General features: G+C 38.5%; 6 protein-coding genes across 6 annotated transcripts; 4 read left to right on the top strand and 2 right to left on the bottom strand.

The window, feature by feature from the left end:
• Nucleotides 1–558: 558 nt before the first annotated feature.
• Nucleotides 559–3,600, top strand: LOC131000240 (uncharacterized). Its single transcript, XM_057926038.1, has 3 exons — nt 559–789; nt 936–1,015; nt 2,994–3,600. Exons 2-3 carry the CDS (start codon nt 1,012–1,014, stop codon nt 3,395–3,397), a joined length of 408 nt encoding a protein of 135 aa, XP_057782021.1. The 5' UTR covers nt 559–789; nt 936–1,011; the 3' UTR covers nt 3,398–3,600.
• A 1,589-nt stretch (nt 3,601–5,189) lies between these two features.
• Nucleotides 5,190–7,304, bottom strand: LOC131000236 (uncharacterized). Its single transcript, XM_057926032.1, has 3 exons — nt 6,909–7,304; nt 6,242–6,594; nt 5,190–6,170 (listed from the first exon to the last, which is right to left on the bottom strand). The coding sequence occupies exons 1-3, from the start codon at nt 6,925–6,927 to the stop codon at nt 5,601–5,603; spliced, it is 942 nt and encodes a 313-aa protein (XP_057782015.1). The 5' UTR covers nt 6,928–7,304; the 3' UTR covers nt 5,190–5,600.
• LOC130997978 (transcription factor E2FB-like) lies at nt 7,003–13,219 on the top strand. The gene is made up of 15 exons (XM_057923417.1): nt 7,003–7,018; nt 7,738–8,243; nt 10,012–10,198; nt 10,362–10,418; nt 10,568–10,653; nt 10,726–10,814; nt 10,938–10,992; nt 11,279–11,331; nt 11,430–11,480; nt 11,568–11,616; nt 11,694–11,759; nt 11,846–11,922; nt 12,108–12,336; nt 12,516–12,582; nt 12,672–13,219. The coding sequence occupies exons 1-15, from the start codon at nt 7,003–7,005 to the stop codon at nt 12,878–12,880; spliced, it is 1,797 nt and encodes a 598-aa protein (XP_057779400.1). The 3' UTR covers nt 12,881–13,219.
• Nucleotides 13,220–13,773: 554 nt separating this feature from the next.
• LOC131000235 (transcription repressor OFP6-like) lies at nt 13,774–14,420 on the top strand. The gene has a single exon (XM_057926031.1). It carries the CDS (start codon nt 13,953–13,955, stop codon nt 14,283–14,285), a length of 333 nt encoding a protein of 110 aa, XP_057782014.1. The 5' UTR covers nt 13,774–13,952; the 3' UTR covers nt 14,286–14,420.
• A 660-nt stretch (nt 14,421–15,080) lies between these two features.
• Nucleotides 15,081–16,237, bottom strand: LOC131000233 (probable CCR4-associated factor 1 homolog 11). Its single transcript, XM_057926030.1, has one exon. The coding sequence runs from the start codon at nt 15,991–15,993 to the stop codon at nt 15,172–15,174; it is 822 nt and encodes a 273-aa protein (XP_057782013.1). The 5' UTR covers nt 15,994–16,237; the 3' UTR covers nt 15,081–15,171.
• Nucleotides 16,238–17,839: 1,602 nt separating this feature from the next.
• Nucleotides 17,840–23,528, top strand: LOC131000232 (uncharacterized). Its single transcript, XM_057926029.1, has 7 exons — nt 17,840–18,184; nt 18,455–18,569; nt 18,901–18,967; nt 20,837–21,182; nt 21,471–22,544; nt 22,627–22,776; nt 22,848–23,528. The coding sequence occupies exons 1-7, from the start codon at nt 18,158–18,160 to the stop codon at nt 23,280–23,282; spliced, it is 2,214 nt and encodes a 737-aa protein (XP_057782012.1). The 5' UTR covers nt 17,840–18,157; the 3' UTR covers nt 23,283–23,528.
• The last annotated feature ends 263 nt before the right edge of the window (nt 23,529–23,791 follow it).

Here is a 23,791-nt window from a genome sequence, read left to right as displayed (position 1 = left end):
TTTCAAAATGGATAGAAAGTTAAGAGATGGTAAAAAAAAAAGTTATGTGGAGAACGAGTGGAGTATAATTTTATATTAACTTAATAAAATATATAAACCCACTATTTACAAGTATATGCAAAGTTGTAAACTAGATGGTATATGAAGTATATTATAAAATGCAATCTTTTATTACTCCCTCCGTCCCACGAAGCATGACACAGTTTTCTTTTTGGTTTGTCCTATGAAGCATGACACGTTTCTAAAAATAACAAAAATTTATCCTTTATTCATATTTTCACTTTTTCACCTACCACACTTAACACACAAAATATCAATTTCTTAATTTCCGTGCCGAAAAAAACTGTGTCATGCTTCATGGGACGGAGGGAGTATATTTTTAATTTATATGCATCAATTGGTAGCAACTTGAGCCTGCGGATCACTGCGTGTTTGATTTAATTGTTAAGGGCTGTTTATGGCATGTTTTAACCTTTACTAGGCGTTTGAAATTTAAGTAATATTTGATGGGAGGCCCGTCAGTCAGGCTTGGCCCGGGCAGAAATCCACTGTTACACTAGGAAATTGTAAGAGAGGGGGGAGCCCAGTTTACGAAGCTGGGCTGCTACAGTCGAAACTTTCAAATTTTATTTTCCCCAAATTGCCCATTCTTTCCAATTGAAAAGATCCAAACTTCTTCATTCGCCGCCATTTTTTTCGGAGATTTGCTGAAAACTTCAAAGGCGAAGAAGTGCTCCCGCTACAACGGTAGATTATTCGGCCAGTAATCGGAGATTTCGTCGGTTATAGGTGTGTCTTGCTTCACATATATGGCTATTTTCGTATAGGGGCAGACTTTTGCTTATTTTTTTTCTCGCGCTTTTATATATCACCACCATTGCTATCTTGTTTTGTGAACTCAATGCACCATCTGATTATGGGTTACTCGCATATAGGTATTTCGTGATTTGTGGCTGTCCTGAATTGCGTGTGAATTTTTTTGGAAAACCCAGCAAACTAGGGCTTGGAGAAATGGGTAAGCACCAATTTGGAATAGCTCTTCTTTTTCGATTTTCTACAAGTTATATGCAGGGCGTGAGTGCACTTTTTGCTGCATGTCTTAAAAAATCTATGCTTTCTTCCTTGTATTATATGTGAGTCCTCTGTATGTGTGGTGGAATTGTTGTTTTTGATTCGATTGCTTGTAGATACGGTTGCATAGTGGTTGTTGTGCTCTTGTTTTTTGTGGTGCTTTGTTGAGCTATGACCTTCTGTAAATATTTGAGTTTAGTTGTGTTGTTTATGGCAGTTGTAATGTGTTGTATGAGCATGCCTAACATAATAGATTGTTAGTGCAGTCGCCCTGATCGTGTCAGTGCCAAATAACTTGTGTTTCATTTTGGTGAAATTAGATTCTTTACAGAAAATGAGGAAAAGGAATGCATATGTATGCTTGGCAGTTGCTGAAATTTTACTTGAGCAACTTATGGTTATGGTTATTGTTGTTGACTTCCTTGAGAAATCAAAAAAACGAAAGCGCAAGCGTACACAATTGATAGAACCCTACGGCATGATTCATAGAATACCACAACAAACAAACCACTTGAATAGAATTATCGGGTTTAGTGATATGGACTGCATATTAAACCTTCGAATGGACCGAAGTACGTTTGGCCGATTGTGCCAGTTATTGAGGATGTTGGGGGGTCTTAAGGACAGTAGGTTTGTGACCGTTGAGGAACAAGTCGCGATGTTCCTTTCTGTACTCGCGCATCATAAAAAGAATAGGGTCGTTAAGTTTGACTTCTGGAGGTCTGGTCAGACGGTTTCACATTACATACACGTCGTGTTAAGGGCAATTCTAAGCTTACATGTCATTTTGCTCGTCAAACCAACTCCAATTGCTGCTGATTCAACCGACGCGAGATGGAAGTGGTTCAAGGTATAGTTTCTTACTAAATACATGATTTGTAATGCCATGTCATGTTTGTTGCTAATTCATGCCTTCCTCATGTGTTGGTTGTTGTTATAGGATTGCCTTGGTGCCTTAGACGGAACGTATATAAACGTGATGGTATCAAACAGTGATAAACCGAGATATAGAACACGGAAGGGCCAGATTTCAACTAATGTCCTTGCCGTTTGTGACCAAGACATGAAATTTGTGTATGTCCTGCCTGGCTGGGAGGGCTCGGCTGCCGATTCCAGAATTCTGCGTGATGCCGTTAACCGAGTTAATGGCCTGAAAGTTCCGAGGGGTAAGTATTAGTTAATGAACTGAAATTTCTGAAATAGAGATCTTATTACATTATAATCTGCCAAGTATGTGTAGTTGCTAATGTTTAAATTTTTTTTGTTGTTGAAATGATGTAGGTTCCTATTATTTGGTCGATAATGGATACGCCAACTCAGAAGGTTTTTTAGCACCCTACAAAGGTGTTAGGTACCATCTAAAGGAGTGGGAAGCCGCTCGGCCACAAAATAAGGAGGAATTATTCAACTTTCGACACACGCGTGCACGTAATGTTATAGAACGGGCATTTGGGGTAATGAAGATGAGGTGGGGGGTATTACGGAGTACCACTTATTACCCCATTAAGGTTCAAATTAGGCTCATAATGGCCTGTTTTATACTAAACAACTTCATTAGATCGGAAATGGCTGTTGACCCTATCGAGCAAGCCTTTGATAACTTGCCCACTGAAAATGAGTTTGGAGAGCCTGCCCACGATGACCATGTTGATACCGTCGAACCTAGTGCCGAATGGACAGCAAATAGGGATGCCATTGCGCAAAGTATGTGGCAGCAATATCTTTTGCAACATTAAGGTTTGCCACGAATATGTGTTCTTGCTGTTATATGTTTTTTTCTCCACGTTTTTTATTTATGAATTAATTTTTCCTTCGATGTACCCTCATGATGGCTAGAATGTTCAATATACCCAATGTGTATTTTTTTCTTCTGTTTCTAATGAATTTATTAGAATGATCAGTGCATTTGTTTGTGTTTGTAGCTGGGATGGAGCCATATAGTTTAGGCTGGTACCCAAACCCAGATTGTAGCTGTGGGAGAAGGATGTTACTTCTACGTGCTGGATATAAAGCACATAATGCAGGGCGTTACTACTACAAGTGCCCCACTTTTGAGAACCATCTGAATGGTTTTTTCTGGTTTGACGAATTCCAGCTGCACGCGCGAGGCAATGTGTACTCAAGCCTGAATCAGGGGAGCTCATCTCAACAAAACACGTATATTGAGCAAACCGCGACATCATCTGTTGGTCGAGTAGCCCCGCCGGTGATCGAGGGCATGCAAGGCAGTGCTTCTGTGACCGCTACTACCGACAGTCATAGTTACGTTAGAATAGGGTCTATTTGCGTGTTTGTACTTGGCATGCTATTTGGGAAGCTCCTCTAAGACTCATTTGGGATTGACTATTTTGTATGTTAGCTCCTTTTTTTGTTGATGGCTGTGTGAACTTGGGTTTTATTGTTGACTCATGGGAGCACTATGTTAGCTCCTTTTTTTTTTCTTGGCTATGTGAACTTGGTTAGCTGCATCTGGGCAATTATGAATTTATTAGTGCCTTTGTTTAAATGGAACTTTTATATTTTTGTTGATTGATCTGAGTACCATTTTATATTTGTTTAAATGGAATTAGCATCATTATATCTAATAGAAGGTGTAAATGCGCCTGATTTTGTTAGATGCAAGGCAGAGGCTAAAATAAATGCCACACACACTGATCTTCAAATTGGAAGTTGAGATGCAATTAACCTCTGCGAGATTGTGTGAAATTACGTATGCATACTGAACAATAATCACCAACAGTGAAATGTCTAATTAATTCCTATTTGATGGGCCAACCACCATCCACTCTGATTACTTTAAATTATATTTGCCTCTATAAATGTCTGCATATTGAGTAGAAGGAAATACACAACATAACCTCTTGAAAGCTTATAGCACATAAGATGGAGAACTTCGACAACATTCCGGATCAAGCTCGTTTTTTCTATAACGAAAAATGGAACAAGGAGAAGGACGCCGTGCTCCTTCGGAGCATTCTGGTCGTCGAAAAAACAACTGACATCGTTGGTAATTATCTTTCTGGTTTTGGTGCTTTTTTTCTCAATGATTTTTGGAATTTTGTATCTGCTAATTTAGATTATATTTGCGCAGAGGGAACTGCATACCAATCACCACATGCACGCCTTATGGCACTCGGAGACATTAATGGCAAATTCGGCACCAACCTACGGCTGCTTGACATCGAAATGCGGCTCAGTGTCTTACACAATCGCTATAAAACCTTCAGATCCATAATGAAGATGCCAGAAACACGTTGGTGCCGGGAGACCAACGTAATCACAGCCCTTGATAGAGTATGGGAGCGGGTTTTTCAGGTTGGTATATTACACGTTTGTATTCATAATATTTGGGTTTTATTATGCTAATCACGTATAATTCTATCACGAATGAAGGCAAATGACTTGGCACGGGCTTACTATCACCAAGGGGAGCCGGAGTACTATAAAATGTGTGCGGTGTTTGGGCTAAATGACATCAAGCACGAGCCAATCAGAGAGGTTATCAACATCAGTGACTCGGTTTATATCATACAGCTCTCGTCCGATGAGGAGGTTACGTCGCCGGTGTTTGAAGATAAAGGAAATGCTTCCCGGAGCGTATCCGACGATGATGATGCCCAGCCACCGCCCATTGCAGAGAGCTCAGGTGCCTCACACAGCCCTTTTAAATAGCTCTACGAACGGTAACTTCTTTTGGCTTCGTAGCAGCGGCGACTTCACTATTGATATTCTGCGCCTAAAATTGAATCCGTGCTAGCTACCTTTTGTCTTATATCCTTTGTTATATATCATGTATCAACTTTGCAGTACCTAACAATCACTATTTCCATGAAAAAACGGCAAATGAAGTAACTTTTGAATCTGTATATATAAAAGTATGTGTTCTGTCTTTTGTTGTTCTGATTTTTCGTATGCAAAGTATAGCCTATACTACAAATTCTTTCTACAAGAGAAACTTATTAATACACAACTATTGAGCTCCAAGAGATTGAAATAATTAGCATATGCTCTAAATGGAGCCTCAATACTCAACCGAAACTTATTTCACAAAAAACACCACAAAAATAACAGGATACACCCAAATGAAGGCACTCTCCATTAGATAGAACACAATATCATTAGAAAGGAAAATATGTAAATATATTATCTATAAATGTACCATATCCACAATGAAGCATCATTAAGGCTGTCATGTCCTATAAGCCAACAAAATATGAACAAGATACAAATTTCACCAACACTAGTAGCTAATAACAATGAAGCATCATTAAGGCTGTCATGTCCTATAAGCCAACAAAATATGAACAAGATACAAATTTCACCAACACTAGTAGCTAATAACAATGAAGCATCATTAAGGCTGTCATGTCCTATAAGCCAACAAAATATGAACAAGATACAAATTTCACCAACACTAGTAGCTAATAACCTTATATATGCATCATATAGTTGTATGAGAAACGACATCCCACATCAACATTATATACAAAATAGCAGCAGCACAAAAGCCATTTTCATTTGGTTCGATTTCATTTACTCTTCCCCTGCAAGATGCGCATCGCATATGCAAGGCGTGCATCGGGTGGTAGGCTCATGAAGATCTCCAGTCGCTCCGTCTTATAAGCAATTAGCTCAGTCACGTCAAATGTTTCTTCAAGTGTTAGCCCCGGGATTTTGCTGACCTGCTCAAACACTTCCTTCCTTGCTTGCCCGAGGTCAACTTCATAACCGACACGATTTCCCAATGACTCCAAGCTTTGTTTAGTGGTTCGGCTCATCTCGCGTAAAAGCTCGTACACATTCCCTGAATCATCTCTCTCTTTACGCTTCTTCTTAGCTCCACTTGTAGTCCCTTCACTCTTTTTGAATTGACTAGTGTTCTCATCAACATCCTCGTTCTCCAGCACGTCTTCAAGCTCAACGTGATAGTCACCGACAGGAGTGTTCTGCACCGTATTGTTGCAGCGAAACATATCGGTGACAGCATCCATCAGGTCCTCAGCGTTGTCACCCGTTGCGCGGTCCTTACCGAACACTTCCTTCCATGCATCAAGCATAGGCCACGACTTGTACCTCATATGTGTCGCATTCGAATCGCGCTGCATATATATCAACAATGAGTTCTAATTTTACAGCAACAAATCCACGTAATGAAAGCATAAATACTGACCTTCACAATTTGCACCCACTCTTCGTTAGTCACATCTATCGTGTGATCCCCGTGCACATTGAATCCAATACCGGTGACTTTCAGGATCAACAACAGGCTGTTGTAGTTTTTCTTCCAAGCGCATATCTTTGAATTAATGTGTGGAACGCCTTTCAAGTCCGTGTTGGGGAACACGCTCCTCATCGCGTTCTCTAGCTTATTCAAATAGCCCCCTCTGAAGCCATTATCAGACTTCCAGCCTTGAGCAACCAATTCCTTCAGTGAGCTAATGAGAGTCTCCTCCTCTTTACTGGTCCAAGTCCGGCGAGTCTTATCCGTTTTGTTCACACGGGTACGAACCGCCTCACTGCTCCCTGTTTTAAACACAAACGACACACATCCCACATTCAATCACAGCAAAGCAGCAAGCCCATTCCAAACATATGTAAATTGATATAAAGTTTATACACCATTATCAGATTTCACACATGAGCCTATACACAATAATCAGATTCAACAATCACTAAGCTATTTCAGGACTTAGCTAACAGAAGAAAATAAAGAACAAGCCGACAAATATATGCACTTCGTGGTATCTTCAGATGACATCTATCATTTATGTATGTGTAAAAAACTATGAGACGAACCATATCGATTAGAAGATGATAACAACACATGATGAACGAACCTTGATGTGGCGAACTCATTTTCGCACCAGTAGCGTGACTCTTGAATCGACTGCAATTTTTTCCCCACAGCTCTCAGCAGATGAATCGGGAAGAATGTCAAGCGGCGTTGGTGAATGGGTGTTATATAAAGCCTCGTTTTTTCCCTCCCAAAATCACGCATCGGCGGGAGAAAGGCTTGGCCCGGTTTGGAATTAAGAAAAAACAAGGGGGTTATAATTGTCATTTCGCGTGCTGTTAAATATGCTGATGGGCTGTTATCAAACACTGCGCCCATATATCGTGTGTCACATATGGGTTTTCAAATGCCTGACAAGTGAAACACTACCAGCCCACTAGCCTTATTATTTCCTTGAGTTTCGCTAAATGGGCTTAACAATACCAACAAATCAAACACGCCCTTATGATCTTATCCTATGGTTAATTGGCAATTAGTATTTCTTTTATATAATTTGTAATTTTAACATAATGTTTAAAGTATTGCAATAATGTAACAACCTTCAATTTCTTGCAAAATTGACACCATCAATTTTTTTTAACTTATCAAATATATTAATCGAAACAAAAATATTGAAGTCGTGCGATCGCAATTTAGCTTGCAACGTTATCTCTATTAAAAGATGTCATGTTAATTTTTAATGACAGAAAACAATGAATGTGTTAATTTTTATCATAAATTAAAAGACAAGGAAATTATTACTATAATATTTCAAAATTGATAAAAAAAAACATATATTAATTAACAATAAAGTATAATAAAAATAAGAAAATTATGGATAAATAAGGTAGATGTAGAATTTAATTATAGGAAGGGGTAAAAAAGTAATAAAGTGGTTCCCTCCACATCTATATCCGAACCAAATTCCCTCCTTCCTTTCTCTCTCTCTATCTTTCCCTCGTTTTCTTCTCCATTTTCTTTCCCTCTTTTTTATTGCTGTCTCTCCCAAATCAGATCTCTCCAAACCCTCACTTCCATTCTGCTCCCAATTCTCATCACCTTCCACAATTCTATTCCTTTTTCCCCCATTCGATTTCATTCCCTCTCAAACCCCAAAAACCTCAGAGATCAATTCCTGAGAGCCGGAATTGATTACAAAATTCGGGAATTCTTTCGGTTTGTTGAGGTATTTTTGAGCTCCAAAGAAAGAGATCGAATCATGCAGCGGCAGACACCGCCGCCTCCGAGTTCGAGAAAGCAGTTGCCTTTCACTTCCATGAAGCCGCCGTTTGGTGGAGGCGGTGGAGGAGGAGGAGGCGACTACCACCACTTTGCTTCCGGTGACGCTCAGCGGCCTGATCACGAATTTGTCGAGTCCGTCGCTGTCAAGAAGCGCCCTGTGAGTTGTCAAGCTCTTCGGAGTTTTCTTCTTAACTTCGAATTGGGGTTGGCGAGCATTACTGGTCCACTTTTCATTGTTAGCGGCGTCGTTGAAATGGGCCTGGAGTTTTTCTTGTGTGATGTGATTCTGTGGATTTATTGACTTTTCTCAGTTCTTGAATTTTGTGAATTAAGTGGAGCGAGATGAATGGTTGTTGGGTTCTGTTGAGCATTTGTTGTTCGCTTTGCAGTTTTAGTGGCGTCGTTGAAGTAGGACTGGAGGTTTCTTTTGTGGAGTGTGATTCTCTAGATATATTTTCTTGGTTCCGTTCTTGTAATTTTTGTATTAAGTATAGCAGGTGAGTGTTATCCGGTTTTTCCAAGCATTTCTTGTTTACTTCAGTTTTAGGGGCTCAGTTGAAATGGGACTAGAGGCTTTATTCTGGGATCGTATTGGATACATTTATTTTATTTGCTCTGTTCTTGAATTTTGTGAATCAAGTATAACCAGGTGAATGTTATGTGTTTAAATTCTGCAGTGAACAGGTTCCGTTTATTTTTAGAATAACATCTATTGAAAAGCTCTGAACTTTATTTAATTAAAGTCCATCATGGAAATTTGCAGTTATCGGAATTATTTGATTAACAACTAATTAGGGCTAGACCTCCACTGTCCAGTGATTCAGCCTCAATGTTTCAATTATATGTTTGTATTTAGGGTGGGTGATCTACTGTTTGCTTCATTGATGTATCACTTCAGCTATGTCTTCGTTGCTTGATAACCTGATCTGTGATTTTTGGATGCATTTCACAACTGGTCATTCTCTCTAGACTCTAGCTCCTTTGTTCAACATTTGCACTTTTTTAGTGGAATTTTAGCTATTGGTTGACTTGATTGAACTCATTCAAAACTCTGGGTGGAAGTAAACTCTTTATGAATTTTTGGTTATGCTAGTATAACTGGATCTCTGCTTAATTTCATCTGAATTTGTACATCCATGGTGCATAGAACTGCCATGCTATTCCAAAAACTATCTGGATCTTGCATGTTATGTGAGTTGTGCTGAAAGGCCTTAGGGTGATTACTTTTCAGGACTATTTGGTCAGTGTAGTTGGGAATGTACAATTTAAGAATGGCCTAGTATGGCCTGGAATGTGGAATCAAGGAGGAAGGAAAGCACATGTGGATGCCACTTTCTCCTGTAGCTTTATTTTCACCACTTTAATCTATATTGTTATGGAGATAATAAAGTAAGAGGCAAAATCAATTTCAAAATATTTTCAGTGCACAACCTCGCAAAATATAACTTTCCTAGCAGCTGTTTTTTTCCTTCCTTTCTGTCCATGTTTGTCAATATCATGTAGAATTTTTCCCTCTGTGGGATGCATCAAATTTGAACCCTCCAAATGTACAAGCTTATCTGAAATGACCCTTGACACTTATGTGTTCACGATGAGCCTATAGACAGTTTGGAAGATAACTTGGGTGTCCAATCTAAAGGAACAGCTAAAATGATGTCTGCTTTTATTAAATTGTAATGAATTTTTTTGATGGATCATTTATGTGTTAATGATGAGCATATAGATCCAGTTTATGGTTCTCTATCTGAAATGCTTATTAAGGTCTTCCAATGATCCATTATAGTTATGCTAGAGTAAGGTAGTGTTTTCATCGACATGTGATTTATGGTCCTTGATGATTCCTCTTTCTTTTCGAGAAGCTTAATTTATTGAGGCGTAATTTTTTTGTTTTGCTGATTGTGGCTTGCTTACTTTTTGTCTGTAAGCCATTAAAGCGGAAAAGTGGAGTAGCAGAACCTGAAGTGGAACCTGCTGACCACAATGCAAGTCCTGGCAATGTTACTGTCCCGAAAGGTCCCTTTCAAACACCACCATCTGCAAAATCAGGAAAACAAAAGGTTTCAAGGTCAAAGGCCAACAAGGCTGGATCTCAGATTCCCATTCCAAATGTTGGTAAGTGGGAGTTTGATCAAATTTTATCTTAGCTGAAACTCTATAGCAATATCTTTTTCAGATTTTGTGAACTGTAGTTCATGAATACTCCTATCGTACTTTTCCTTGTCCAACTTGTTTCCAATGGAGCAAGGAATAATAGTTCTTAAACATTTTCTTGCAGGGTCTCCTAGTGGCAATCACACCCCTGTTGGTCCTTGTCGTTATGATAGCTCGCTAGGTGAGAGAAATATCCCTGTGTTATTTTGCCATCGTTTCTCCCTTGCCTCTTGTTGCACTCATGTGTTTGTGACTCTCGCTTAAAACTCTTCCAGTCCCAATTCATTTTGTATCCGAGGATGAACTAATTAACAATATTTGCCCTCTCAGGTCTATTGACAAAAAAGTTCATCAATCTAATTAAACATGCAGAAGATGGTGTTCTGGATTTGAATAAAGCTGCAGATACTTTAGAGGTAATTATGTTGGTAAGTTATGCTTCACATTTAACCATGCTAGCTACTGACATTTTTTTTTCATTTCAACAGGTACAGAAGAGGCGTATATATGATATTACTAATGTTCTTGAAGGCATTGGTCTTATAGAAAAGAATCTCAAGAACAGAATCCAGTGGAAGTATGAAAGGACTTCTCCAATATCTTTAAATTTATTTGTCTTCTGTTTCGCCATTAAGATTTCACTTGCCCTTGAGAATCACTAAGATAACACCAGTTACTGAATTTCCTTCCTATCTGGCAGGGGTCTAGATGTAGCAAGACCAGGGGAAGCTGATGAGAGCGTACCTGCTTTACAGGTATATGGACGTAAAATGTGCAAATTGTATAGCTGCACAAAGTTTTCTTTTGCAATTTCACTTTAGTGTCAATACCATCAGGATTTTTCCCATTATGTTATTGATGAGTCCAAGTACCTGAGCCAGACTGAAACTTTTTTGCATCATAAGATGCAGAACACATTATTTAGTAATTATTTATAAGAACGTTTACAAAATTTCTATGGCAACCACTATATCCCAACGCAACCTTGAGCAAGCATTTATTGATTTTTTTTGCAATCTACTTGCTTTCTTCAATCTTCAGGAAGAGCTTGAAAATCTGAACATCGAGGAGCGCAGATTAGATGACCGCATAAGGTCATCACCCAACACTTACTAAAATTCAATGTCAAAAACGTACTTCCTCATTTACTATTGAGAGTGCTAGTCTTCTAATAAGTTCTCTTTTATTTCAGAGAAATGCAGGAAAAGTTGAGGGGCCTGAGTGAAGATGAAGGCAATGAAAGGTAACATATGTGCCTATTTTTCATGGAACTGAACTATTTTAAGGTGAGTTGGGGTATGTTATAACCACTTATCACATGTTTTCTTAGGTGGCTCTTTGTCACAGAAGAAGATATAAAATGCTTACCCTGCTTCCAGGTATTAGCTTGGCAACTCTTCGGTGCCCTTGTATCAAGTCTTTTAGGTCTAAAATGTAGTTATGTTTTGTCTGCCAGAATGAAACTCTTATAGCAATTAAAGCTCCTCATGGCACTACTTTAGAAGTTCCAGACCCTGATGAGGTAATTATTTATCTTCCTTTCGTTAGTGTAGCTTGGACAATCAAAACAGTTCAACTTGTAAACATTCGTTACTCAACCTCCTGCAGGCAGTTGATTATCCACAAAGAAGGTACAGAATAGTTCTTCGGAGCACAATGGGGCCTATCGATGTTTACCTTGTCAGGTATGTTTCATTGCTCCATCCTTTTCATTTTCCCTCCTCTAGCTTCCCCAAGGGAAGACTGTACTACGGCTCATCAGAATGTAGTTTGATAATCTGATCGTACTAAATATCTATTCAATATGGAGTTGTATCACAGTTATTTCTTCTTATTCTTAATTTCTTCTTTCCCATTCTCATTTCTTCAGCCAATTTGAGGAAAAATTTGAGGAGATTAATGCTGTCGAAGAACAACCAAGCATTCCTGCTATGCAGGGAGTAGAGGCTAATGTTTATGCTTCTGTACCATCTCCAAAGCTGGAAATCGGAGGACATGAAACTGCTGCACAGGAAGTAGAGCCTCAAAGGATGTGTTTGGATGCGAGTACGTCACAGGATTTTGTGAGTGGAATCCTGAAGATAGTGCCAGAAGTTGATGTAAGTCACGACAGACATTTGATTTTAGTAAATGCTGATATATGAAAAGAAAAGTCGCAGATATTAATTTTCTTTTGTTTTTGTTGTTGTGAAGATAGATATAGGAACAATTTACAGCACATCTGAAAATATGAATCTTTCCATCTCTTTAACTCTAATCTGATATCTGATTTCTGCAGATTGGTGCTGATTACTGGCTATCGTCGGATGCGGATATAAGCTACACTGACATGTGGAGCATAGAATGTATCCTAGTATAAATTTTTGTCATGTTTTAGTTTTCATTCTTTTATAACACTACATGTTTCACCACATTCCATGACTTCCCACTATAGCTGTCATCGACTGGGATAGTTTGGATGTGCCTGATTACGCCACAGCAGGTATCACTACGCCACGAGCCCAAACTCCAGCACGAAACACGACTGCAGCGTCTCCAAGTCAAGCTGCCGTGCCTTCTGCTTTGCCACCAGACCAAATCACAACCACAACCACAACCACAACCACAACCACGGCCACCATACCTCCTTCAACCACGATTTGATGATGAATTTGGACGAAGACGCGCTGTTGTACATTAGAGAGTGAAAAGGTTGGTCTATCTCTACCGATATAATGTAGATATGTTGGAGTAGTAGAAAGATGGATGATATTCTTGGCTGTACAGTTTCAAAATTAGAAGGTACATGCAATAGCAATAAATGATTAACTGCTGTGAGAATTCAAATTATGTACATCAACCACGAGAATTTCTTAGGCATTTTTTCTTTTCTAGTTTGTAATATAGGATTCTAGGTTGATGTTCTTGATGTCTAGCATTCGGCTTGTGAGATCTCTGGTACCAAATCCATTTATATTTTTGTTTAAAGATGAATTCATGTAACCCTATTGATAGTTTAGTAGTTTAGCCCTATTTGGTTGAGTTTATAAGCCTTTTCAAATAATTTATAAGTTCTTTCAAAGTGTTGTAAAAGTTCATTGCAAAATAGACTGGGTACGTTTTTTGTTGTAAATCATATAGTAATGGTTTGTTAAAATGTTGAGAAACTAAATAATGAAAATTAATTACATAAATATTAGATATGCATCATTTAGTTAAAATTGTGTATCTGATTTTTTTTAAATCGTCATACAATCTTGAACTTCTAAAATTTAGTGTAGTTAATTATCTAATGCATCTTGAAGGAATTAAAGTATTATGTTTTCCTTAAGAAAATAAAATTTAAGGTATTTAAAATATTTCCAACTCAAAGGGGGTGTTTGTTTTGTTTTGAAACAAGATTATTCAATATATGAAAAAGTCCAACAACTTTGAAAATGACCCCACGTCGTCACAAATTGCAAAAAAAAAAAAAGTTCAATAGATTAGGTATATTTCTTTAACACTTTAATAAGAATAGTATTATAATTAGAAATTAGATAACGAAGGGAGATTTTATTTGCAATTAACCCAAAAATTAATGATTTATGCTTCTGTCATAGTCCAACCATACCTTTAAAGACACTCGCCTATTTGGAAATCTTTAAATATTTTTAATATATATAACCCATTAAATCCCTACACATTTATCAAAGCATCCATGCAAGTAATTTGAATCGCGATATCACCAGCGCACATGCCTTCCACCAATAATAGATGGAAACTGAAGAATCTGTTGATATCTAGCTGTGCATCTCGGCAACCGAGAAGCGCCACCACTCCGCAGATGATCAACGACAGTTTCGCCGTCGCCGTGGTCAAGGAATCCGACGATCCGTATCGCGATTTCCGGCAATCGATGCTTGAAATGATCTCCGAGAAAGAGATATATTCGAGGAGCGATCTTCAGCAGCTCCTCCGCTGCTTTCTCGACCTAAATCCGCCCCGCCACCATGAGATCATAGTTCGCGCCTTCATCGATATATGGAACGCCGCCGAGGACAGAACACCGCCGCCGTCGTTTAAATAAAAAGTTATATATGTAAATATGCGTGGAATGAAATAATAATGGTAAGTAGCTCTCTTTTAGATGTTGTGCTTTGTTTTGTGCAAGTGTATTTTGGATGTTACTATAATGTTACCCAAAAAATCTAATGACTATAAATTTCCTTTCTCATTTTGCCTAGTTATTTTAATACCTTATATACATGTATAAAATATTGCTATTTTGTATGACAACGTTAATACGTGTCAATTGTCATATCGTTTTTTATGTATAGAACATAATCTATAAAAAAAATAGACCCAACTTTGAATTCAAATTAAATAAACCAAAGCCCATATCTATCTATTTTATCCTTTTATTCACAATCAAGCTCAACTTAATTAACTAAGACAAGGCCCCAGAAATATAGCCCATAAGTTAGAACATACAAGCCCACAATTTGGTGAATGAAATAAATAGTACGTTGCACGATTAGACATATTTATAAACTTCACATATCCTAAAATTCTCAATGACTTTATCATTTAAATATTGCACAAAAATTAAAATTTTAAATTTTAAATAAACAATTTGATTTAAAATTTTAAAAATTATATTTATTTAAATATTAAAATTTAAAAAAAATCTCTCATCTCTTTTTTTTTAAATAAATCACTTTTTCAATTTTTTTATTTTTATTTTCGTTTTTTATATTTTCATAATATCAATTTTTATTATTATAAACTTCTTTATTTCTTAATATTCAACTTAAATATATTTAATTAAAAATTAAAAATTAAAAATAATAATGAATTGTAAGTTTGTATCTACAAGTTGAAATGTATAAATGGGTTGTTTATATTAAAAAAAAAATGGTTTACTAGTAAATAATGAAGAAACAGCAACACTCTAATTCTATAATCCTATTTAATCAGTAAACTTGTAATTCCAATTCTAATCCATATAACACACCCGCATATTTTTCATGACTCCGGTCCGCAAAATACACATCCTTCATTTTCATAAATGCGTGACACGTCAGCAAGCTATCCGAACCGGCCTGATGGCACTTCCCCACGACCCGGTCCACCTCGAGCGCCCGGGCCACCCGGTCCAACCCGCCGTGGAGGGCCCCACAGAACCGCATCAGATGCTTCACGTCGTACACGTTGCTCCCGAAGAAGGCCCGCAGCACCGCCAGGAAATCGCCCAGCCCAGCGGGGAGCCGGCGGCGCGTGAGGACCTTCACCAGGTACCCGAAGTCGTACGCGCTGTGGAAGGTCACCCAGCTCACGTCGTCGTTGCAGACCAGGCCGGAGCCCATCATCAGCTCCGCGAACCGGGCCGAGTCGACCCCCTGCGCCCGGTTCGCGTCGAAGTCGATCCCGTGGGAGCGGAGCAGCTCGATCGACTCCGGCGCGTGGGGGTGACGCGCGGCGTCGAAGTCGGAGAAGTTGAATTGCCAGATGCCGAGGGCGGGGAGGTTGCCGACGGGGTCGGAGAGGGTGAGGCCGAGCTGGATGAGGTTGAGCGCGTCGACGTTCGCCTTGAGGGTGTCGTAGTGGTCGTCGGGGCGGCGGCGGTCGGCGGAGTGCGGCGGCGGCTTGAAGATGACGCCGGGGAATTCGGTGTCCATGGAGATGAAGGGGTAGCGGTCGACCAGATCCGAGATCAGCGCGAATTCCGATTCCAAATTGTCCGACCATACCTCTCGGATCGTTATCGGTGGCCTGCTAGGGCTTTCCGCCTGCATCGCTTCTGCAGAAAATTGAAATTGAAATGGTTGAGATTGAAATCGTCGAAACACGGAGGGGAAGGGGGAGAAAGAGAGAGTGAGAGAGGGAGAGAGAGAAAAGGCGGTTGAATGTTGCTTGTGAAGAAGGGTAGAATTAGATGTGACATGTGATACGTTTTTATTTTAGAGTGAGAAAATGAGAGAGTGGGAGGATTCGGTGTTCCTAGGCGGCGTCCACAGTATTCATATACAGCTTATCTCCTTCACTCCATTTTTAAAGCCTTTCGCTATTTTTTTTATATAAAATTAATTCAAAATAATTCTTTCAATTTACTCAAAAAAAAAAAATCTTTCAATAATCAAATTCATAATAACTAGATCACACATTTAAGTAGAAATCAAACATACCGCTTGCGCTGAATCACTTTTTTTTGATTATTTGACAAATTCAATGAATTTCTTTCTGAAAGGAAAATTTGAAGAAATTTTTTTAGAACGTGTAAATAAATGACGAAATATTTTTATTTTATAGAAAATTCGAGATTTCAAGCACAAGAAGGATCAGTTTTTCTTACCTTTTTTTTCACCATTGGTATTGTGGAACTTGTGTTGCGTTTCTCAAATATCGAACACTATGCTCACGTTGTGAAAATTGAAATTTTATTTTCACCAACACCTAATTTAATTGTATATGTATTTTGCCCAGTTCCACACAATACCTTTTGTAGTTTTGTTATTGCAAGATCCAACTCCGGTGTATCCCTCTAATCAAGAATAATATGCTATAATATTTATCTAGTAAAGTTTGGTGAGTCAATATTTCTGTGGGTGCAAAATTATAAAGTAGGGTGTATTTATAATAGTAGAAGAATTGTTAATTACTTGTGCGCCAAATCACTTTTTAAACCCTAGCCCACTAAAGCCGTTTCTTTAGGGCTTCCTTCTTTTATGAATAATTTAAAATAATTAAGCCCAAAATTCAATAGTGACTTAACGAAAATACAATAAAACTCCATAAGTAATAAATAAGTCTCTAGGAGAGAGACTTTCACTTCAATTTGTGGGTAACGTCAAATTTTCAATGCAAAAAATGTGTAGCACCATGCCAACTAGTCGAGAAGTGGGTTGTTTAGTCATATTGGAGTTCACTTGGAAATATGAAGAAATGAGTGGTGGAGATGAGGGAGGTTTATGAGTGTTAATCGTGGTGAGAAAATTGTGGGATTAGAAGAGGGTTAAAATTAATTTCACATCAAATTATAATAGAGCTTCATGAGGGACAGAGATAAGTGAGTAATTTCGGTGATTCATAAAAAGGTCTTTGTATTTGTTCTTGTTTATTACTACTTCAATTCGTCCCATTTCAAATAACCAAAAACTATAGAATTGTCCTATAATTTTTGGGTAATTTCAAGTGCGACGGAGGGAGTATTATCTTTCAGACGAGTTTGCACATTGTCAGATCGAATTTTTTCATATCGAAAATTTCAGTGAATATACTATATTGATCCACCTCTGTTATAAAATTCGAACATAGAACATTTGGTCATAAATATTTTTAATAAAAAATTATCAAAAAAAAAATATTCTTAATGAAAAGGTGATTTTTTTTATACCATAAAAAAGGTGAATTCAATTCAAACGATTCCTTAAACCTTTTATCCTATTATTAATTTTCAATTGACTGCATTTAATTAGTGCAAATTAGAATTCAATGTAATCTCTAAGAACAATTTAACAAAACAAAAGATTTTAGCGTACAATAATATAAAGAAGATTTCAATGACCCTCTTTTTTTTTTTAAGGGAATGACCTAACTAATTAAAATATGAAGTTTATAAAAAAGGAAATGTTTGAAGCCTACCTATGTGGCTATAAGACATTTAATTTCTTGGAATGTAAGAAACTATAAATAAATAATTAAAACACACAATGCGATAAATAGAGTAATAAAAAAGAGAAAAAAAAAATTGGAATTCAAGTCCGGATCCCTTTCCCGGCTCGGCTTCCCCCTCCGCCGCCTCGTCAACCAAATCGCCCGCCGCCCGCCGCCGTATGCTCGTAGCTCCACCCTTACTCCGTCGGTTAGTTCATACCTGAACCGCTATAGAGATACGCACTCGCCCGATTCATTCTCTTATGAATTTCCCGCGATCGAACTAGTTGATATCGGCGTCCTCGAATGGCGTGGAGGGCTGTAGGGAGAAAGGTTGCTTCTTTTCCTATCTTCCTGATGAGTTCCGGAAAATCCCCAAATTGAAAGATGTTGAGGATGGGAAATGTCCCGTTATTTGCATTCACTCGAAATCCCCCTTTTCACTCTTCAGGAAAATTTGTGTTCATTTGTGATTGTCAGGATTATAATTCGTTTTGTTTGTTTCTACATTATAAGTTGGCGTAGTTATTGGTTTCAACTTCGTCTTTGTCAATGTTAGTGGCAGAAATGTTTAACATTCAGCTGTGTTGAATCTCCGTGCAGGGTATTTCGGTTAGTTTCAGTCAGGCATTGACTAGATGTTCAGTTGCATCACTTTCGAAATGTGGAAATCAAGATTTGGCCAGAGTTCTTTCTGCTTCGCTCAGACATTTGCACGGTAAAATGGTGGTTATTTGCTGATTTATTTATCATATTTGAAGAACTATTGATGGTTTATCCTTTGGTTATGGATGGTTGGATGGTCATTTTCCGCTGAAGATTTATTTTCATTTGGTCTGGTAGCTCCGTCTTCGTATTGTATTACATAATCTACATTACAGTTGGTACAAGTTTGTATCAGTCAAGAGAAACCAGCAACTTGTGCACTATGCTATACCCTTTTTTCTTTTATCATATTCATTAACCTGTGGACTATTTGGTTAGAGAAATAGATTAATTGGCAAGAGCTATTTAGACTGGCTTTAATTTTATGTCCTGTTCTGTTTCAGGCAACACTGCAGCAGTTTTAGGTGCTGACAAGGATCTCAATTTCTCAGCGAGAAGATGTTTAGATAGGTAATTCTGCTTTATTAATTACTCACTCCGTCCCATAAGAGTGTGCATGATTGTTGGTGTCACGAGTTTTAATAAATGTTGGGTGAGTGTGTTATTAGTGGAAGAATGAACCCACTTATATTAGTGAAAGAAGGGGTCCAAAAAAGGAAAGTGCACACTCGTATGGGACGTCCCAAAATGGCAAAAAGTGCACGCTCTTATGGGACGGAGGGAGTATTACATTACCCAACAATCAATGTAGCATGGATTCTTGACTATGGTTAGCTTCTATGGTACTCAATTTCTGTAAGTGTGCCTCTGTGAATTGTGCCACCGGTGGAGTGCAGAGCCCTATACTAACTTATTAGGCATGTAGATCCATGATTGCTTCTTCTTTACCTTACAAGTTCATGTAAGCTAGAAGAGATAACTTTGTCATTATCCGTTCAAGTAATTGTTCTAGTATCTCAAGTCTTGTTGATTTATCATTACTAGAGTTTCCTTTTCTATTTGAAGCTTGAGATACTTGAACAGTCCACTTATTCCTGAGATGAGGTAGTTTAATATCAGACAATTTCTCATCGATCTTATAATCACTTTAAAAACCTTTTTTAGTGTTTGTTGGGTTGAATCTCTTTAGAGCATTTGACCAATGTTTGAAAGCTTAAAAAAATGTTGATCCATGTCCTATATTAAATAAGATGATTGGATCTTCAAGTTCACGAATGTATGGTAGATTAAGTACCCATGAAGAAGTAATATATACATTAAAACTTAATGAAGAAATTCATTAAATATACTAGTGAACTACCTTGAAAATTTTAAAAATGCTAATGTAATGTTTAACTTATACTTTTATACTATATATTTTTAGCATAAAAATATTTTATTTAACGAAACAATATATTTTTTAGTTTATACATAGGGAACTCATCTGGGCTTCAATAACTCATGAGCCTTAGATGTATTTGGTAAATTAAGCGCAGCTCAGCTTCATAATAAACAAGCCAAACTCATACTTTCTCATGCTTGGTCTTGGTTTGGTTACAGCCGGACTTGGGGTGGGCTTGTAGACTTCGGGTTTTGCACGAGCTGTATCCCCTGTAAATATATATAGTTATGTGTATGAGCTTGAAGAGTGAAATGAGTTGTACTTGCATATTTGTTTTTTGGCAGCAAGATATGACGAACGACCCCCAATTCTCCTTTTTGAATTGACAACGGGAGAGAATCCAGCACTTCTTTGTTGAGAATCCCTGAACTGGGGTTCATTCCCATCCATACATTATACATAGTGTGCTGAACTAAGATTTCAACCCTTCCGTGTTTTTGTGGCAGCATATTGTTCTGTGAAGCTAAGGTTCAAAAAAATGGAAGAAATAAGCTTCCCGCCTCTTTACCACCCAGGGAATCTGTTTTACATGATCCCTCTTTCATAGCCACATATCTTTCTGCCAAGGAATGGGAAATTGTTTTCCATTTCTCCCTTGATTTTTACAAGTATTTCTTATTTCCAGCTGAAGTGAAGCCTTAACTGTCCCATCATAATTCTGAAGTTGTGTTGATTAAGTGCATAATACACTGATAAATGAAAAACATGAGAGTATCATTTTGGAAAGAGAAAATGAGGTTACACTACCTTGGACAAATGTAAAACCTTTTGCTCTGTTAGATTCCCATCTATGACTATGTATTTGTGCAATGTTGAATTACTCATTATATAAATTTAACATCATGTTCTATATGACCCTTGATCTTGCTGCTATCTCAGAAGTTGCTTGTCTTTTGTGTTTCTTTTGCTGGGTTTAGATACCTGATAGGCTAGTCAGTTTGTCTCCCTGCATTACTTGAAGTTGTTAGTATGGATGGTGATAGAATATCCCTTTCCAGGTATTTTCATGCAAGCCCAGAGCTTCTGGCTAAAAAGAAGGTCGATGACTCATTGGGTCTAAAGAATTCCAGGAGACCGAAAGTTGTAAATAAAGGGAAGTTCTCGAAGAGAAAGAAATTGCCCATACCTGCAGTTGACACCCCTTATGTGCCTCCAAAACTGATGCGAAGTGCAAAATCTTTGGATAAAACAATTGAAATATTTGAAGGGATGACCATTGTAGAGCTTGCCAAACGTTGTGGAGAGTCTATTGCTACAATTGAGAACATCATCTCAAATGTTGGTGAGAAAGCTGATTCAGAGTTTGACGCTCTCAGCATTGACGTAGCAGAGCTGGTTGCAATGGTAATCCCTTGGATTTGGATGTTATGTTCTGACTTCAAATTGATTATTTTAATGAGTAGGAAACTGTAAACACGAATCCTGGGTTTCAAAATATTCTATTGGGAGTACAACACGTAATGAAGATATAGGTGTATCTTTGATTTTTTGTTTTTAGGCAGCATCACAAACACCACAAAAACCCTGGACAGGAAACTAAAAGTCAAACTGGTTCTAAGAATGTGTTGGTTCACTTTCTTCAGTATATATTTCCTGTTTATGAAGTCATAATCAGAATGATGATGTCTTCAGGAAGTTGGGGTCAATGTCCGTCGGAGGCACTCAGATGTAGGTGTTCAAATGATTCCACGTCCTCCAGTTGTCACAGTTATGGGCCATGTTGATCATGGCAAGACATCTCTATTGGATGCCCTTCGTCAAACATCCTTGGCTGCTGCAGAAGCTGGAGGCATAACGCAGCATCTAGGTGCATTTGTTGTTGGCATGCAATCAGGGGCATCCATCACTTTCCTTGACACCCCAGGCCATGCTGCCTTCAGTGCTATGCGAGCCAGAGGTGCGGCAGTTACAGATGTAGTGGTGCTTGTGGTGGCTGCAGATGATGGTGTGATGCCTCAAACACTCGAAGCCATTGCTCATGCCAAAGCAGCTAATGTTCCAATTGTTGTTGCTATCAACAAGTGTGACAAAGCAGATGCGAATCCTGAAAGAGTAAAAGTTCAGCTTGCATCCGAAGGGTTGCCACTGGAGGAGATGGGCGGAGATGTACAGGTTGTTGAAGTTTCTGCAATAAAAGGAACCGGACTGGATAGTTTGGAGGATGCTTTACTGCTACAAGCTGAGTTAATGGATCTTAAGGCACGCATTGATGGACCTGCCCTAGCTTATGTAGTTGAGGCAAGGGTTGATAAGGGCCGTGGTCCACTGGCCACTGCGATTGTGAAGGCAGGAACTCTGATTTCTGGGAAGTATGTTGTCATAGGTTCTGAGTGGGGAAGAATTAGGTGTATAAGGGACACAAAAGGAAATGTGATATCACAGGCTACACCTGCCATGCCTGTTGAGATTGAAGGGTTGAAGGGGCTCCCAATGGCCGGGGATGACATTGTTGTCGTTGATTCTGAGGAAAGAGCAAAGATGCTTAGTGAAGGTAGGAAAGAGAAAGCTGAGAAGGACAGACTCACAAAACTTGTAGATGAGAGGCAAAAGCTGGAGCAAGAGACGCTAAAAGATGAAGAAAATGAAGAGAATGAGGATGAAAAGGAGAGGTCGAAGAGAGTTGAAATCCCAGTCATTGTGAAAGCAGATGTGCAAGGCACTGTGCAAGCAGTCAGCGATGCATTGAAAACTTTGGACAGTCCACAGGTGGTGTTAAATTCTTGAAATATAATTTCTCTGCCTCAATTAATGTCTGTCCTCTGACTCATAGGTTTGATCACTATTACAGGTTTATTTGAAGATCATCCACGCAGGAGTCGGGCCTGTTTCCCAGTCTGATGTTGATATGGCAGCAGCCTGTGATGCGTGTGTTGTCGGATTCAATGTTCGGAACCCGCTGGCAGAAGTCACTCTTGCAGCTACTCAAGCAAAGATTCAGGTATGAGGTCCTCTGCTTACTTTGAACAGAAACAGGCTAGTTTGACTGACTCGAGCAATAACGTATTGTAGATAAAACTACACCAAGTGATCTATCATCTTTTGGAGGATATTGGTAACTTTATTGTGGAAAAGGCTCCTGGAACGACGGAGACGCAAGTCGGGGGAGAAGCTCAGGTGCTCAGCATATTTGTGGTTAAGGGAAAGGGAAAAAACAAAGGAGTGGATTTGAAAATCGCCGGTTGCAAGGTGATGGACGGCCGGCTCACGAGGACTTCAGATGTAAGACTTCTTAGAAGTGGGGAAGCTGTTTTTGAAGGGAGGTGCTCATCTCTGAAGAGGGAGCAGCGGGATGTGGATGCAGTGGGCAAGGGCACCGAATGTGGGCTCATGATCGAGGACTGCCACGACATCCAGGTCGGGGACGTCGTTCAGTGCTTGGTCAAGATCAATCGGAAACCCAAGTTTGTCTCATCGGAGAGCGGGGCAGTTCGCATAGAGTGCTGATCTTAGAGGCTGCAGTTGGCCTCTGCCATTTTTGTTGATAGCCTTCTTGGTCTTTTTCCATACGGTAATCCTATGGGAAACTTCTAAGGCCACTAACTTAAGAGATAAGAGCTGCTAGGCGAAGTCGCATTTGATTTTCACGTGTTTCGCATTTTGCAGATTAAAAGGGTGTTTGGCTAAGCTTATTTTAAAGAGCTTATAAGATGTACTAGTTTTTTATAAGTTTATAAGTTGTCAAAATTTTTGGATAATTGATCTTATAAGTTATAGAGACATTTTTAGTTGAAGAGAAAAAAAAAATCTTTGTTACAGATAAAAAATCGAAGAGAGATTAATGAATTAATAAATTTGTATTGTAATGCCAAAATTTATGAAGGTCATGATTTTCTATGCACGAGTATACCCGACTTAAAAAATACTACTAATTGTTAAAAATAAAATACTCTTTTTGTTCAATTAAAAGTGGTCTGTATTTTATTTTGGGTCGTCCCATTATAAGTGACTTGTTT

The sequence above is a fragment of the Salvia miltiorrhiza genome, chromosome 8 (assembly GCF_028751815.1).
Source record: "Salvia miltiorrhiza cultivar Shanhuang (shh) chromosome 8, IMPLAD_Smil_shh, whole genome shotgun sequence".
Lineage (NCBI taxonomy): Eukaryota > Viridiplantae > Streptophyta > Magnoliopsida > Lamiales > Lamiaceae > Salvia > Salvia miltiorrhiza.
The sequence above is the reverse complement of the archived record's forward strand: the minus strand, read 5'-3'. Positions and strand labels throughout refer to the sequence as shown.